General features: G+C 26.5%; 1 protein-coding gene and 1 long non-coding RNA gene across 2 annotated transcripts; one reads left to right on the top strand and one right to left on the bottom strand.

Annotated features, from left to right (window-relative positions):
* Positions 1-5,102: 5,102 nt before the first annotated feature.
* LOC114077852 lies at positions 5,103-5,848 on the top strand. Its single transcript, XR_003579125.1, has 2 exons — positions 5,103-5,158; positions 5,479-5,848. It is a non-coding gene; the product is annotated as an uncharacterized LOC114077852 (long non-coding RNA).
* A 7,841-nt stretch (positions 5,849-13,689) lies between these two features.
* LOC107025539 lies at positions 13,690-16,841 on the bottom strand. Its single transcript, XM_015226324.2, has 8 exons — positions 16,592-16,841; positions 15,738-15,830; positions 15,450-15,647; positions 15,318-15,371; positions 15,021-15,176; positions 14,805-14,858; positions 14,301-14,441; positions 13,690-14,161 (listed from the first exon to the last, which is right to left on the bottom strand). The coding sequence occupies exons 1-8, from the start codon at positions 16,772-16,774 to the stop codon at positions 13,793-13,795; spliced, it is 1,248 nt and encodes a 415-aa protein (XP_015081810.1). The 5' UTR covers positions 16,775-16,841; the 3' UTR covers positions 13,690-13,792.
* Between the last annotated feature and the right edge of the window lie 2,291 nt (positions 16,842-19,132).

Genomic DNA, 19,132 nt, shown 5'->3' with positions numbered 1-19,132 from the left:
CCAGACCCCATAGGGTTAGAGGGGGTAGGGTAATGTGATGATAATTTTGTCAAAATTTTTGTACAAATTTCTCTTTTACTAAGTCAAATTATTATAAATTTGTTATATTTGATAAGATAAATATAAATTCATATCGGGTAAAGTTTATTGTCATAAAGGAGCTCGTGTGATTCTTTCAATTAATGTCATGTTAAGCATTAAAAATGTAATTGTTATGTTAATTTGAGGTATGTCAATATAAAATTAGATTAAAATATCATGTGCATCTTATTTTTAGAAATTTGGTCAATCTTACTTGACTCGTTCTTATCAGATTGATTTTTTTAAAAAAATGTCACACTTATAAAGGAGAAAGTATTCGTCTTGTTAAGTTTTTCCAATCATGTAATTCAATATTAAAATTTATGATTTAAGGGAAATGAGCCTTATTGGTTTTTTTTTTCTTGCTTGCGACTGGAAATAGAACGTTGTTATCATTTTTTACTTCGTTCAAAAATTAATTGCACATAAATAATTAGGCCTTTCAAGGAGAAAATAATTTTTTTTCAAAATAAAATTATTTTCGTAAAGCAAGAAATTGACATTAGTTGAAAAAAAGTAAAAATAACTAAATCTATTAGTGGTGCAAATTGTCTTCTTTCCCCTTCTCCTTTGTAAGAAAAAATCTCATTCACACCTAATAAATTAGTGTAATGAAATCGCAATTAACTTACAACTTTTTTTATATAACTCATTTAATTTGTGGAAGCTTCAAAATGCACATCGTAATTAAAGTATTATATCATTATCTTTAATGGAAAATTAACTATCTATATTGTAAAAAATAAATAACTATAAACAACTCAAAGACAACAAAAAATAAAAGGAATCATACTGCTTTCATATTTAACTTTGCATGCACGTTAATTCAAATATAACCTGTGTCATCTTCCATTGAACAATTAATATTTAATTATTGTTAATTGTCCTTGTCAAATATAGATTTATAACGTGCAAGCAAACGAAAAAACAAAGACACACACATTTTATATTTTTCGTATGGAAGCAATATATTTTCAAACTCCATTATATTAATGATAATGTTTATCTGAAAATTTTATAATTTTTTAGTAAGGTATTATTATAAATTATTTTTTTAAAAATGTTATTATTCGAAATTTAGTATGTACATAATATTATGGATCAATAATTATTATAAAAGTATTACTATTACTCAACATTTGATTATAACCGTTATAGAGGATATATCACCCGAATAAATATTATTGTTGTAATAAATAAATTAATATTATAGAAAAATAAATATAACATGTAATTACATTCTTAAAAAAATCTAGATCATATATCGTGAAATGTTATTATATATAACAAGATTTGATTGTATATAATATATTATGTATTAGTAAAGCTATGAAATTTGGAATTATTAACAATTCTTGTCGTATTAGCTGGAAAAATAATATGGCCCAATAAAATAGCGACACATATTAAAAAGTCTTTAAAAAAATTGAGAATTATTTGTTTATGGGGGCCATAAAATTGTTGCTTTTGGGGGTCAACATTTTGTAGTATTATTATGAAATAGGACCACACTATTATATACTATTAAGAACACTAATTGGTTGACCAAGAATATTGATTTTGTGATTTATATTAGCTAGGAAATTTGATTTTTCTACATAATTTTTTTTCCATTCTGCATTAATTTTAAGAAATCTCAAAATAATTTATTTATTAGATTAGTTTAAATCGTTAAAGTAATTCAATAATATCTAATCTTATTTGTCTTGTTGTTAATTTGTTTGTCATTTTGTCTAATGGAGCCTAACCATAATCAACAACCTTATAATGCACTTTGCTTTTTAGTTTTGATTAAACAAAAGTTCATTAAATTGGGGACTACTTATAAGTACAAAATTAATTGTCTTGAGTAAGCAATGCAATCCTATCGCCAAAAAGTCGTTGGTATAGTGCAATAATAATGCTCACATTCCTTTTTTTTTTTACTCTTTCACTTTTTTATCCAATTTGCTCTCGACTTTATAAAATAATATTTTATCAAACTTAAAAATTTGAAACAATTATTGTACAGGAGTCGATAGCCAAAGGTTCACTAAATTCGTCTTGTTTGTACTATATTTATATAAAAATATTGGTTCTATTTTATTTAGTCATAACGGCTATACCATATAGACTGTTGTTGTATATAGTACAAATTATGAATCTATATAAAATGACAAATTAGACATTCATGTGGTATTTTAATGCACACATGAATGCCACATAACTCTTCCGTTAAACCGAAAGGTAACTATGGTTCAATACTTAGACGAGAAGAGTATTTTTTAGTCGAAAGATAGTTTAGGAGCGACTCTAGTAAATTGGTGGCCTAAAATCAAATTCAAATGGAAGCCTTAAATTTGAGTATATATTTTTATAAAGTTTATTATAGTTAATAATTTAATCTTTCTTGAGACATAGCATTCATAATTTGTCAAACTTCTATTACTTCTTTACTCTTTTATATAAAAAAATTATTTTCTACAAATACTACTTAATATTATTTTTTTTAAAAAGACATTAACCTATAATTTTTTTTAAAAAAATTAGGCCCCTCATTTTGGGGGCATGAGGCGATTGCCTTTTTTTTTTTAAAGCTATGGAGCCGCCCCTGAGATAGTTCAAGAATATACTTAATTTATTTCAAATAGTTTAAGATTAGTTTTGATCCTTTTCCATTACATATATTCAGTTAAATACGATCATATAAATTAAAAAAGTTACTTCATTTTTTATTTGTTAAAATCAAAATCACACCCTACCACATAAAAGTGTCACGTCAACACTTTTATATAATTTCGGGGAGAGACCAATAAGTTTTATCAAGAACAATATCGTTGGCTTTTTATTCTTCGTCGGTTACATTCATAGTATATTGTATAAAATTGTTATTCCCATTTTTTTCTACACATCAAAATTAATTGATGTTAATAAGATTTTAGCATTTTTAAAAAAATGTATATATATATATATATATATATATATATATTTATTTATTTATTTATTTATTTCGATCAGAAGATGTATATATTTTAGTGAATTAAGTGGAGGATATTATGTTGAATTGATATTGTTTACCTTATGAACTCATTGTTATACATTTGATGTGAAACTCTTCATTTGCCTTTTGAAATATGTCTGACGTGAAGTATGTGAGTGGAGAGGCGCATATTAGTTATTATAAGGATATTTTGTGCCAAAAAGTAAATGAAATGTATAATTAGTTTATATCAATAGTTTAAGGCATATATATTTGTTTCATTTGGCTAACGATAGAGGCATTTTTGTGCCAAAATGCAAACAAGGGGGTGTATATTCTACTTCAATAGTGTAGGGGCATTTGACCCTTTTTTTTTAAAAAAATTTGTCGTTATCTTTGAATGAACACTAGATAATAAACTCATTTTTTGTGCATGTATAAGTCATAAGTTAAACCATACATAAGACATGTTTAGAGTGATCGACTCCATGAGCGTTGACAGAGAGAATCAAATCTCTGGCCTCCTTTATGAATACCATTTATTGTATCAATTCAGTCACCCGTATATCTTCTTTCTTCTCTTTTTTTCTCATTATGGTGGTAGAACAGAAATTGGTCACATTTGGGACTCATAATTTTGGTTTGGCTTAGGTGCCTTTCATTGTTCCCTTATTTGGGGGATGTATGCTGCATTTTTAGGTCTTCTAGTGTCAAATGACATCAAGAAGTAACAATTATTACTTTCTCAAACCTAATAAAATATAAACATTTAAGTGTAAAGATATTCAAAATAACGATGTATCAACATAATTATGATTTAGATATACGCTATGATAATGTGCTATAAGTATATACTTTTAGCCAATTATCAAATATATGTCACGAGTAATCTTGCATACACGTGACTTTCTTTTTTTTGGAGGGCTTTTAATATGAAAAGTTTATTCACACACCTATAACAATCGTCTATAACAATATTCTGTATTGAGTCCAAGGCAAGTTATAAGAATTAATAACTTGTAAAACTCTTGTTACATGTCAGAAATCAAGATTATTGATAGATGTGAAGCCAGGAATAATTCTTAGTTAGTTAATTAAAAGTGATGTTTTGTTATATAAAGCCTTTAAAAAATTCAGAATTGGGGGCCATACAATTGTTGCTTTTGGGGGTCAACATTTTGTAGTATTATTATAAAATAGGACCACACTATTATATACTATTAAGAACACAAATTGGTTGACCAAGAATCTTGATTTTGTGATTTATATTAGCTAGGGATTTGATTTTCCTACGTATTTTTTTTCCATTCTGCATTAATTTTAAGAAATCTTAAAATAATTGATTTCTTCTATTAGTTTAAATCCTTAAAGTAATTCTATAATATCTAATCTTTGTTTGTCTTGTTTTTAATTTGTTTGTCATTTTGTCTAATGGAGCCTAACCATAATCAACAACCTTATAATGCACTTTTGCTTTTTAGTTTTGATTAAAAACTAATTGTCACGATCAATCATGCATACACGTAACTTCTTCTTTTTTTTCGGCTTTTAATATGAAAAGTTTATCCACATGCCTATAACAATATTCTGTATTGAGTCCAAGGCAAGTTATAAGAATTAGTGACTTGTAAAACTCTTGTTACATGTTAGAAATCAAGATTATTATATAAATGTGAAACAGGAATAATTCTTAGTTAGTTAATTAAAAATGATGTTTTGTTAATTCAAGTGTTGTTATATAAAGATTCGATGTGATAAAATAATATGTAGAAAAGGACTTTTAACTTACAAATGCGTCCATGTTGAATTATATTAGGATTATTTAATACTAATTGCCATTATTAGGAAAGGTCCCTTAAATAAGAGAGATTTATTATTCATAAAAAAATAGATATCAAGGAAATGCCGTGACAAATTTTTCACAAAAATTAAAATTAATTTCAATAAAATGTTCAAAAATATATAAAAAGAAGATATTAAAGACAAAACATAGTATAGTTAAATGTTTAGCCATTTTGGTCAAGCGTGCGTGTATAAATATTAATGCTTTGAATGTTTAGTTAACATAACAAAACATATTTCTTGTTTGATTATCATAAAAAATTCTTCCTTTCGAGTGTATGCATCTTCTTCTATATTCTTCTTTTTAGTGTCCTTTGCTTTTATGCATATATTGTATTGTCTCTGTTAACTCAGGCTTAATTTATTCATGAATCATTTTCATGCTTAGTACGTATACATATATACAACTTGCATGCATTGCTCGTCCATTTTTTTTTTCATTTCTTTCCCTTTCTTCACAAGATATATAGAATGTAACTGGAAAAGAGGTTTGATAACTTTATATTTTGTTTTCTTGCATATGATCGATCGACAATATATTTGTAAAAATTATACTCTATCGTTTCTTTTTTTATTAATCTAATATTTGATTGCAGATGAATAACAAAACGTATCCTTCTACAGAAGAGGACAATTGGAATGATGATCAATTTACAGCTAGGTACATGATTCAAACTCTGATCGCTGCTGCTGTGATGACTGTTCTTTTCTTTCTGATGTTTGCACTTATGAAAATTTGGAGAAAATGGGCAAAGAAGAGAGTTCCCAATTCCGACAATGTTGAACCGAGAGAGATTTAAAGTCAGTATGTTATTTAATGAAAAATATAATATTAAATATAATGAATAAAATTAAATATTTCTTTTTCTTTTATTTAGAAGAGACTGAGTTTCAAACTTTCAACATGCTGTTTTATGCCGTATTATAAAAGCTCATGGTAATCTGGTCATTGCCCCTTGCAATTAATGTTTAAAATTACGGTATCTGCTTTCTTTTTTAATTGTACCATTTCTTCTTTAGACAAAAATACTCTATAATGACACATATATCCATCTTTATTTAATATAAGTGGACCAACCAACTTTGTTAAGTCGGCTGACCTGCGTATTTCTTTATTTTAATTCTCATGTCTCACCTTTTTCATTTTTGTTGATTACATATTCAAAAAATAAAAATAATGTGGATATTAAAATAATTAACAATTGAGTATATATATATATATATACACACACTGGAAGAACACGATTCGTGCCAGCAAGGGCGCTACAATACTGTTATAACGAAATTTATTTTTTCATTTTGCAATAAGAACGTAGGTATTCTATTTCATAATTTAGTTATAAATCTATCCAATAAAAAATAGTAAAATTATCAAAGATATCTAATCTATAAGACAATTAATAATTTTATCAAACTTTATGAAAAACATAAACAACATATGTTTAAACATCGTACTCTTTCATAACAATACTACTTAATGTCTAAAGGGCCATGAAATAAAAATAAAACTAAATAAACTGAAGGCTTAAAAGAATAGTTAATGTGTGATCACTAAAATTAATAAGGATAAACTAATTATTAATTAGACTAAATTGAGATGTTAAAATTTAAGATTATAATAAATATTATCCTTAAGCGGTTATTATTAGTTTTAAAACCACATATTTTGTTTCTAATATTATATTTTATATTATGTAACTGCTTCAAAAAAATAATTTTTAAATAATTATTTACTTTCTTATTTGCAAGAGTCACTATGCATATGCCTTATGCCCCATTTGATGAGGGGAATTTTTGCAATAGAGAATATAGATTCTTCTGTTTATTCAAAAACTTTTTTGAGATTTTAAAATTCATAGAAAATTCATATTTTATATTAAAATATATACGCACAACATAAAAACTTTAACATTATATATAATTTTACTTAGCAAAATTAATAATTTATGGCAATAAATATATATTTTCATCCACTTACACCTTTTAAATCGATCAATATTTTAATATCTCATTTGATAAATATTTTTCGAGTACAATTGATATTCTGATCTTTCACTTAATTGATACTCTTTTTATTGTTTCTTTAAGTGATTAAAACATCTAACGCTAAGCCAATGATCAATCACAATTTAAAACTTACCATACCAAATGAAGAGAGATGGACAAATATAATTAAGAAATTTGATATCTTGTTTTGACGTTATTTTAAGTTAGAAGATAATTAAGCACAGGAATAAAATCTTTTTTCATTGAATATGTAGCATTACTTCAGTCACATATTTACCAGTAGTTATAACATATCTTTTGTTCCTTTATCTTTTTATATATAAAAAAAATAAAAAGTATTAATATCAAAATGATTGTTTTTTATAATAATAATTTGTGAACTTCAAAATAGTCTTTAATTTGAATAACTTCAATAATTTTTTTGATAATGTGAAACTATAAGAAACACTTGCATGATGATGCTTCTTTTCATTGCGTACAATGAAAAACATGTTTGAAATTACTCTTTGGTCTCTTCGTTACTAATTACTTGTCCACTTTTTCTTTTTAGTTGTTCTTACTATTTTGATAAATTAAAAAGACAAAAAAAATATGTTTTACCTATGATACTTTCAATTAATTATTTTGAAAAAAAAAGTAGAATTTCTTAAAAAATTTAAAATTTTTAATTTATTAACTTTATAATTAATAGGGGTACAATAATGAACTTATTACGTCATTTGTCTTAATAGATATGTCAATTCAAAAGTTGACAAATACTTAAAGATATATAGAGAGTAAAATATCTAGAATAAGTTTCTTTTAACATATTGATAAATTTTTTAAATCTTAAATATAAGACAAATTAATTGTTATAATAAGTAAGGATAATATAATAATTTTAAGAAATTTTCATACATAACTTAAATTGTTTCCATCATAAATAATGTGATGAAAGGATAAAGGAAATATCATTTTCTAAACTTCTTTGTTTTTTTTTTAAAAAAAAAGGAAGTTAGTTTTTTTTATACAAAGATATGACATTCTTAGCAAGAATCAAATTCTATAATCGAATAAAAGAAAGTAAATTTTGCGGATATAACAAAAAGATGAGTTCAATCTGTGTCACAGAATATTGTCTATTTTTAATATGATTAATTAAAGTAAGCAAGTTTTAGTAGGTTAATTAAAAAAATATTATGAAGTATTTATTTTTACAAATTAGTCAATGGCTAGTTGACTCATGACTGATTGAATTAGCGTGAATGTTGTGCAGAAGAAAGTCGTTTTGCTTTATTATTTTTATTTATAGAATAAAATATAATTCAAAGACGTTTAGATAATTAGGAATTGAAAATCTTCTCCAAATCAAGCAGATATTGTTTTTTGTTGTCTATCTCACTTCCACTTTCAACTCTTCGACTCCGAACTTGTTCGATTATCCCTTCATTGTTAGTCGTTCCTGTTCCAAAAAATATAGGCCCGTTCCTAGGCAGTGGAATCATTCTAGAGATAGGAGAACCAGCCATGTTCATTGACCCAAGGCGACCTATACTCATACCATGACTATGACTAGAACCTGAACTACCATATGCAACTTGGTTCATATATGAGGTTTCAGGAGACTCGGAAAAAAAACCCAAACGCCTATCCAGAGGAATTCCTGATGGAGCAGATCCCACATGATGTGATCCGGGGAACAAGCCCTGTCGATGGGAATATGGATAGCCTTGCCCTTGTTCATTTGATGCAAATGGATGTGCCAATGATGAGTTTGACCAGACAGAAGAGTCGGTACGCTCCGACTGAATAGGGGAGCTCTCCCGTAACAGTTCCAGCACTGTTTGAGAAGACATGATGTCCAACAATACCATATATCAGACATGCTTAATTTTGCAAAACCATTAAGTGAATTATCAAGAGTCTCAGAAACTTAAACATACATTTTGCATGTGGCAGAAGAGGCAACGAGCTAGAAAACAAGCTTGCATCAGTTGATGGATGATGTGCAGCTGTTCCGAGGTGAATTTTCCACAAGTCTTTGCTGATGGAACTATTTAGATAAGCAAAAGACGGGAACACATCAACATGTTGAGAACACAAGACACTCGTTACTGTTTCTATACGCTATAGAGAATAACTTTACCTTCAGAATCGTCTCAAATGAGTTTCTTTAGAGACTTCTCCATCTAGTCAGTTTCTGCAAATGTGAAGAAAATGAAAGCTTGTTTCACAAACATACAATTAAAATATGGGAAGAGCACAATATCCCCTGTAGCTCACTACTCAATTTATTAACAAGCATCATATATAAGCAAGACTTCTGAATATTGTCTAACTCAATTCATGTTGTTTTGTCTGTTAGACATATGTTTTGTTTCATCAAGTGCATTTGGTGTCTTTAATATTATTTGAGTAATTGTGGTTTCTGAATATTGTCTAACTATAAATAACGTTGAAACACACTTTATATCAATTTTATTTCAATACTAACTTTATTTTATGTCAACCTTTTTCATAAAAGTATTAATGAAAATACATACATAGTTCATAGAAAAATCATACATATGTATCCACTATTTTTAACATATCAATGGTACAATGAATAACTAGTTAAAATATGTTTAAAATAGTGAATCCACATGGTATGAACTATGTATATTGAAAGTATCTTGAAAATAAAATAATCAACAATTGAAAATGTATATTCATACATGTATTTTCAAAAAAGTATAAATTGAATGTATGATATTTTTCATACTAAAAAAATAATAAATCAAAAATGTGATGTCATGTTCATACAAGTAATAATCGGACTTCATACATATTTCATCCAAATAAGAGTACATTGACCCATTGATATATGGTATGATGAAATTAAAATAATTAATAATTGAAGATAGATTCATACATATTTTAATCATATTTGATACATATTTTATCAATTAAATTGTGCACTTTGAAATGAAAGTGCTACTTTGAACTATTGATGCAGATGCTATGATTTATGTAGAAATACTAGTATCCATAAATTATATAAGTCAATCTGTAATTCATATGAAGATGGAATTACTGTAAAAAAAAATATGATATTAAAAAATAATAAAATACTTAAACATAAACAAATTGTTCAAGAATTAAAAAAAACATGTAATCTAAAAAACAGCTTGAATTCCAAGATCTTCAACATTCTTCATAAAGACATCAAGTTTTTTCCTAATCTCTTCTCTAGCAACCTTAACAACATCTTCATCAATAGTAAATTCAACTTTCTTTAAGAGTGATTCAATCTCGATGTCAGTCAATCTATAATCATCCTGATATCGTCTAAATTCTTAATTGTGATAAAGTACCTACATACATTGTATTGATCAATTCTTTCAGCCCTCTGACAACATTTTCATAGTTCTTGAGAAGGGAATCTATCCATTTGCCCATTAAGCCTCTTATCAAGCTTGTTCTTTTTCTGATGCAGCTTTTAAAGCATCAGCATTTGCTGTGTATAATCTTCGATTGACTTGTGATAGGGGTGGATTATGATTGGGGTATGAGTGATTGGGTAACGGTAAACAAGCAACATGATAAATTTAAACCCCTAAAAACATGAAAATTGAATATTTAATTTTAAAAAGGTAACTGTAAAAATATATAATTAATTAAAGTAAAAATTTAAAGAGGTGGTTTTTAAAAAGGTAACTGTAATAATAAAATTAAAAATTTAAACAAATTAATTAGTATTTAAATTAAATGATAATTGAATTTTAATTAAATATAATATTAATTGATATGCTATAACTCAAAAATAATCTGCTATAAGTAAAAAAAAATTAAAAATATGCTTATAACCCGATATATATAGCCTTAATTGTGCATATATTGTTATTTTTATGTTTAAGAATGAGGTTGCGTGTTTTAGCTCTGCTAGCCTCATAATTATTATTTTTATTACAGTCATTGATACCCCTTAATGAAAATCATGTCTCCGCCATTGAGTGAAACCATGGAAATTACGAGGCCGGAATAGGGTTATTAGTATATACACTCTCATGATGAGAAGTACTCATTCAAGCCTATCTAAATAGAACACATACGATTCATTTAGGATTAAGAATACAAGTAACTGAACTTACTTTTCACATATCTCTGTTACGACCCTATTAATCTCTTTGAGTGAATCGAAAAATAGGTTTTGATTGTCAAATCTTTTTTATGATACTACATATTAGGCTTTAGATTCTTCGAATAATCCAAATCAAGCAATTATATGTACAACATTTGACTTGGGCCTATATACACGTTATTATTATGTATAATGTACTTGTGTTATTATATATTAGGTACATGAGTGTCTAGGTGAAACTGTGAAAATTACTCCTTGATAAATTGTTTCCATCATCATGCATGTGAAGACTATTGCACTTCCAAAATAATAAAATATATTCAAATTATGATAAAACTTTTGAAAAAATGTATATTAATTTTGGATTTTCGGTAGTTTTTTTTTTCAGAAGAAGTGGTGGGGTTGGTTTAGAAGATTTATTGGGGTAATTTATATATAAAATAATTATAATGTATGAAAAAATCATTCATTATTAGAAGTTAATAAACTGTCGACGGGAAGTTATCATCGATTTGAAACTCAAAAAACATCAATCAGATAAGAAGTAAGATCAATTCAAATTAAAAATTAAAAATTAAAAATTAAAAAAACTAAAAAAACATTGATTTACTTTTTGAAAGAAAAATTATTTTTTCTTAGTTAGTTTCGTGAGTTATCATTCTTTTTTTTATATATAAAAAAATTACCCTATTTGAATTTGTTAAAAAATTATTGTATTTTAATTAGTTACCTATATTTTAGACGTTACTATAACTATTTCCTTAAATCAAAATTTAAATTTAGAAACATTGACATGTCTTCGTTTTTCTTTTATTTTTTTACAAATCTATTTCTTTGTAACTTTTACTTTTAAAAGAATACCGTTTTCTTAAAAATATATGGAGTTTGTTATTTTGCTTTACAAAATAACTGTTTTGTTTATATAATATAACTACAAATAATTTATTATACCGTTTTCTAAATATTGTTTATATAATATAACTACAAATAATTTATTATAGTTATATAGAAAATTGAAAATCTGATGTTGATTTGAATTTTAAATAAGTACAATATTAATAAAATAGAGAAAAAAAGGAAATTATATATTTATGTTTTAGTTGCAATAAGTAAGGAGTATTTTTTTGTGTATAGTATAAAAAGTGATGTTAAAACTGTTTTAAATTAACAATGGATGATTTTTAATATTCAATTATTGATTATTTATTGTTTAAAATTTTGAAAATTTATTGTGTCGACATAAATAACTTTTTATTCTCCTTTAATATATAGATAGAAGATTATTAATACTATTATTATTATTGTTATTTTTATTATTATTATTATACTATAAATAACAAGGTTTGAGAAGACATAAAAATATTCTTAGAAAAAAAAGAAACTGCTCATTATCTCTCTCACACACACGTTACACATAACTATATTTAAAATAATTTTAAATATAAAATATTAATTATTATATTATTATATTAAATATAATTAGTTTTAATTATTTCAAAAATTTGTTTTTGTGATGCTGACATGTGGTGTTTTCACTTCTCCTATTCTATATAGATAGATTTATATATAGATAAAGATTATTATTATTATTATTATATTATTATTATTATTATATAAATAAGGAGCTTTGAGAAGACTTAAAATATTTCTTTAGAAAAAAAAAGGAACTGCACACTCTTTCTCACACACACGTTACATATAACTATATTTAAAATAATTTCAAATATAAAATAGTAATTATTATATTATTATATTAAATATAATTAGTTTTAATTATTTAAGAAATTGTTTTTTTTTTGGCGCTGACAAATGATGCTTTTCACCTCTTCTAATATCTAATATATATAGATAAATTTGAATATTTATTAAAAAATAATAACTCCTTCATTCTATAATAATTAAATTATTAAAATATTTTTATATATCAAACTAACTTAATTATCCAATCTTTAAAATTACTTTTAGAATATATTTTTATTTTTATCTTTCATTTGGCATGAATTATTCTCGTAGTATGCTGAGATTTCTTAAAAAAATTATCAAAGTTTTATGGATAAAATTTACATGTATCGAGTGATTACACAAAGTTAATATGTCATGTAAGAAAAAAATATATGATTAAATTAGTGCAATCACAATTTGTTAAGGTGAAAAAGTATGGATAAAACTTACATGTATCGAGTGTTTACACAAAGTTAATACATGCATGTCATGTAAACGCATATGATTAAATTAGTGCAACCATTAAGGTGAAAAAGTATGTGAACTTATATAATCATTTTCTTAGTGAGTAAATTATCCTTAGTGAGTAATTATTGGTAAATATGAAAAAAATGTCTTAAAATGAGAAATATAAATAGCACTTTAGAAGAAAAACAAGTCGAATAGTAAATAGAATAATTAACAATTTTAGAAGAGAAAAGACGAGGAGGAGAAATGGATGAAAAATGTTGTAAAGACGTTAAAAATAGAGTGATGTATTTGGTTAGTTGGGCTAGGTTTGATTTTTTAAAGAAATACAGTAATTTCATAAAATTAAATTATTTTTGTTGATTTTTAGTTTTTCATCCAATTGAGGGATACAAACAAGTTTATAGACAACAAGAGTATAAATAACTCGATTTTAATGGTAATGACAAGATCAATAAATAAATGAAAATTGAGAGGTATTTTGACCATTTTTCTTTTTTTTTTCTTTGCATTTCTTTGGAAGACAATATAACATTCAAATTAAAGGTGTACATAGAACAAATAGGAACAATTTTCTTCAACTTCTTTCATTATTTAGAAGATTTTCTTTCCTATTAAACATGTGTACTTTCACCCGGTCCCCCATAAATAAAAAAATATTTATTTTGTGTACCACGTGAAAGTAGTTTAAATTCACCCCTGTACGGATTATCCGTATGTGTGACTGTTGTATCTACTTCAATTGTTTTTCCTTTCTCATTGACAATTGTAAGATCAGTGCAATAAGAATCATAGGAAGTATTTTCAATAGGAAAATAGCTTGAGCCCATCGGAGGTTTTGGTACACCTGACGGACTATATACAACTCCTCCCCAATCGACATTCGTAGCAAAACTTTTCAAGTCAGTGAAGAGACTTTGTGGCCAGAAACCTACTCGCGTAAAGTCTTTTCTCAATAAAAACCACCAATTTCCGGACAAGTCCTTTATTAAAAAAAATAAAAATAAAAATGATAATAAGTTGTCAATAACAATATTTATGTTATCTCCTAATTATAATTCCTATATCTGTATAAAATATTCAAAGACTAAATAAGAAAAATAAAGGCAATATAAAATGTACCCGTTCAATGTGTACAACCAAACCCCAAAGTTTTCCTCCACGTACTGAAATAGTATCGTTGAGTGAATTATCAAGGGGTATGTCATGGTTTACTTGTACAAAGCCGGGACATAATGTATTGAAGCAACGAATTTCACCAGCCTACAAAAATAGATATGTCTGATTTAGGGATTGGGGATAAAGTTAAAAAATTATTTAAAATTAAAAAGTAAGATTTCTTTTTTGATGTGGAGGGTCGGGTACGAGTGCGGGGTAGGGTAAAAAATATTGTAATATTAGAATGAAGCAGGCTTTTGAAAAAAAGTTTTCTTTATTTTTTAAGGAAAGTCATTTTCATAAATTTAAGAAAATTAAATTGATTTGGAAAACATTTAAGCCAATAGACATGGAAAAATTAGAAAACATTTTCAATAAAATATTTTCCTTCACACTAAACAAACACTAAAAGATTTACTAGTTTAATGAACTCAAAAGGGAAATCACCATGGTACGAAAGATAGTTACCTGGAAATGTATAAACAATCTAGTGTTTGTATCCCCGTATAACGTTGGGTCCACCTAAAGCACGAAACAAAGATATTATATTATTGTTATTAAATATTCATCATTTGCTAACAAATTTTCTAATATACATCTTTAAAACACAAAATTCAATAGTTAACACACATCCTTCTTCCACAAACGATGGAATAATGGAATAAAAAATTGATATAAACTTACTCTCCAACCAGCTTGTACGATATCTGATCCTTTATGAATTTTTAGTCGAGATCCACTGTGTTGTTGTCCATTAACTTGAGGATTGTACACAGTAGTATCCATTCCGGCTCCCGCAAATTTGTTATTGGGATTATATGAAATCTGAGTTATTGCAACCTAAATAAATTTTTTTAATTGTTTTTAGTAAATCTTATAGAGAATCCAAATTAAACTAAGAATAATTTGTTTCTTTATTACTTCAAACCCAATTAAATAGAACATGAACATTGAAAAATAAATTTTATAGCCATATACCACCTTATATACTTGTGAAGATATGTATCTTCCATTTGGCCTACTATTATTGTTGCTCTGCATTAGAAAAGGAAATTATTTTTAGGTTTGAAATACGCAAGATACATAGAAGTAAATTGATATAAATTATCTTACAACATCATATTCATTGTCGAATGTGACATCCTCTGGAGGGGGCATATGATTTAATCTTATAAGATCATCTTTTGTAATTCTCTTAACAGGAATAGTTCCAAAAGGGCATCCTCCATCTTTTGACCATATTGTCGATGACCTATTAGTTGTTGATGAAAAAGTTGAATCTTTCTTGATTCTAGATAAAGTAGGTTTCATCTGTTCAATCAGATGTTTAATTGCATGTCAATAATATCACATTCAATATGAACAAAATGATAATGAAATGAAAATAGAGTAGAGATATGCCTTAGGATGAAAATTATGATCCTTCAACAATGGATGATCAAATGCACGTTGTTTGTAGAAATCTACACAATCGTATGTATCTCCATATTTAGTCTGTACCCAATCAAAATTAATAAAACAAGTAGACTAAGTTAGAACAAGATATACCTTTCAAACACAAAACATACTCACGAGAACAATTCTTAGTAAATGGTAATACTACTACTTTGTTTTTCTTTAAAAAAAGAAAGATTTTTTTTTTCAAATATGTTATCAAACTTTGAGAAAAGACTTATCTAGGTCATTCGTTAGTATTTTATTCATTTATTCTACTCATTGAGAAAGTGTTCATCTATGCCATTACATATTAATGAAAAATATTTCTATAGTTGTGTCCTAAGCCATTATTATACCCTTGACTCCAATTTTCAAGATCAAATGCAAAAGTTGTGCTTAATCCGTTTTAGTTCATTTGTTTGATTGGATTTGACATGAAGTTTCAAAAGTTAATTTTGTTTTGAATCTTGTGATTTTAAAATAAATATATACATTTTATATTAAAGTGCTCTTAAATCTTGTGGTTTAAATATGTTATGGAAAAAATAGTATCAAATAGTTTTAAAAAATGGAAAAATATTTTTTCACAAATCGAATTAAAAGAAAAAGTAAAACAAACAAATCGAAACAGTAACCTGCTCAATATTCAACCACAACAAAGTTTACATTCAAAGAAGGAATTTAAGGGAATGTTCTCCATTTCCAGCGAATCATGTGACAAATAAATGTTTACTCTAATACAAAAGTGATATTATCAAATAAAATGTCTTTTGCGACTTAGAAGTATAATAAAATAAATTTTTTGAAAAAAAAAATACCTTTACTGTTTTGACGGCTGGCTTGTTCAAAATTTTTAGTTGTTTCTCTAACTCCACATCCTCTAATTTGGATAGCTTTTTTTGCCCTTCCACCCTATTATAACTTAACAGAAAATATAACATTAATAACGTTTTGTGAATCGTTCTTTGATACATCCTGAATTCATTTCTTTTTAAAGACATGAATCTTAGGTGTTTTGAAGAAATTAAACTAATTAATACAACAAGAAAGCTCAACACTGAATTTGATTTGCTAGGTGTAAGTATTGATACCTCTGCTATATAAGGAAGAAATTGTTATATAGAGATGTAGAAAAGACTAAGTTGACTATTATGTACAAGATATTGACTTTTTGAAAGTTAAAATAAATGTTGTTTGGTCGTTTGTAATTAATAATCAAAATAATAATTAACTTGATTTGACCAAATCTGAGAAGACTTTGAATGCTTTTTTGTTGTTCATATCCACATAATAAAATATTTTAAAATATTTTTGGCCATAGACCAAATATATTGTTTAGTCCGAAACCGAAATTAGATTATTTTTTAATCTTTTTTTTTGAAAATAACTAAAGTAATGTGCAAAAAAAAGATGCCAATGTAATATTTTGAACAAAGATATAATTTGAGGATAATTATAAACGATAATTGAAAGTTGAGGGGTGTTTTTTATTTTCGATAAATTTAAATAAAAATAAAAAAGGATGATTATACGTTCTTTGATCATAAATATTGTGTCAATATCTTTCGTTATATTTTAAGGTTGTATATGTCTTTACCTTCAGTCTTTGGATTGTATATATCCTTGAATCTAACGGATCAACATGTGGTATCATCTAAATGATTTGCTCGATTTTATTTATTTTTTTACTCAAAAATAAAATAAAAATTCACCCGACCCACAACCAAAATGGGTGGGGCCAAAATCCACTCTTCATTTTCATAAAAAAAAAACCATTCCTTTTTTCTTCTCAACCCACCATAACCACAGAATCAAGAACTCATCTTTCGAAGAAGAGTTCACTAAACCTACTATTTTCTTCGCTTCCACTTCAAACATTGTTTCTTCCATATTCCAACCAGCTTCAACATGTAACATACCATACAAGTTATTTCAATATTGTGTCTTTCGAATTTTTTAAAATAATGTGTAGCTTTATGCTTGCTAAAAATAAATCTTCATCTTCATTTAGCACAGTAGAATCTAGTTTTATAGGTATTTTGTACATCATTTATTTCAAAAATAGTTTCAGTGCATTTCAATTAGGGGTGTGCATTGATCGGTTCGGTTCGATTTTACTTGTTATTTGTTAAATATATCAATTTTTGATTTCCAAATAATTCAAATCAATAACCAACCCAATAACCTATTTCTAATCGTTTTTGGTTAATCAATTTATGGTACTTAACGGTTCGATTTTCGATATAATCAATAAGAATATATATATACATAAATGGGTTATAATCAATAAGAAATTGATTCTTAATGACTCTCTCATGTTGCAAAGGAGGAGGAGTTCATGACGAGCTCGGATAAGTTTCACATGCAACAAAATGATGGTATCCAAAAATAATAGGGTAATAATATGTGTAAGGCGAACAATGACAAGTACCAAAACTAATATGCAACCAAGGACTTGGCCAAACATTAGATACCTAGCAGAATATTACAAATCTCAAATATGTAAATGTCAATGCTAAAAGGCTACTTAGGTCGTTGCTCATGATTTAATTCTAAGAGAAATAAATGAATTAGACAAGCTCTGGATGCGCTGCAAGTTAAATATCACAAGCGATTAATCCTTAATGAATAGTGATAAGGATCTAGACAATATTGCTACAACTTAATAATTTTCTATCTAATCATCGACCTCCATATCCTCCAATCTAATGTTATATCGTTCTCATTAAGTTGTAGGTCTGCGGTCTCTTACTTAATTACTACTTCGACTTATCTCTACCTCTCCTTAGACCCACCATAGGCAACCTCTCACACTTTCTTATTGAGGCATTTGTGCATCTCCGATCTTCATGTAAAATATATTTTGATATATCTTTAGTTTAAGTCACAAATTTCAAAAATATTTTTACTTTAGAAAATTAAAACAAAGGAAGTAGTAGATGTTGGATAAATAGATGGTTCATATTACTAGCTCTCTTTGGTCCATACATGACACTAACATATATCATAATTATTATTTTTTACCCAATATTCGATATAAGTTTGATCAACTAGTTTAAATTCGTGCCAAATCTTTTTACCTTCTGAAATAAAATACTTTGTACTGAAAACAATTTTATAACCAAGTAGCTTATGAACTGAATCAAAGATTCAGACAAAACAATGAATAATTTGGGCCTGAGTAATTACGATCTGCTTGGGCTGGGCTAATGGATACATGTGCCTTGATCTATTGATTTATGGGAAAATTACATAGATAAAGCAAATTTATATTATTTAATTATAGCTATAGTTTGCTATAATTATCATTCGCGATTAACATTATACATTAATTATGTGGACTGGTTTCGAGTTTGTAT

This window comes from Solanum pennellii, chromosome 7, assembly GCF_001406875.1.
Source record: "Solanum pennellii chromosome 7, SPENNV200".
Lineage (NCBI taxonomy): Eukaryota > Viridiplantae > Streptophyta > Magnoliopsida > Solanales > Solanaceae > Solanum > Solanum pennellii.
Note: the sequence above shows the minus strand (reverse complement) of the source record. Positions and strands in the feature narration are given on the sequence as shown.

Coding starts and splice junctions, on each gene's coding strand:
- LOC107025539 (XM_015226324.2), bottom strand. CDS start 16,774: ATGTCTTTAAAAAGAAATGAATTCAGGATGTATCAAAGAACGATTCAC. Junction 15,372..15,449: donor TCGACAATGAATATGATGTT/GTAAGATAATTT, acceptor TTTCTAATGCAG/AGCAACAATAATAGTAGGCC. Junction 14,162..14,300: donor TGGTTGTACACATTGAACGG/GTACATTTTATA, acceptor TTTTTAATAAAG/GACTTGTCCGGAAATTGGTG.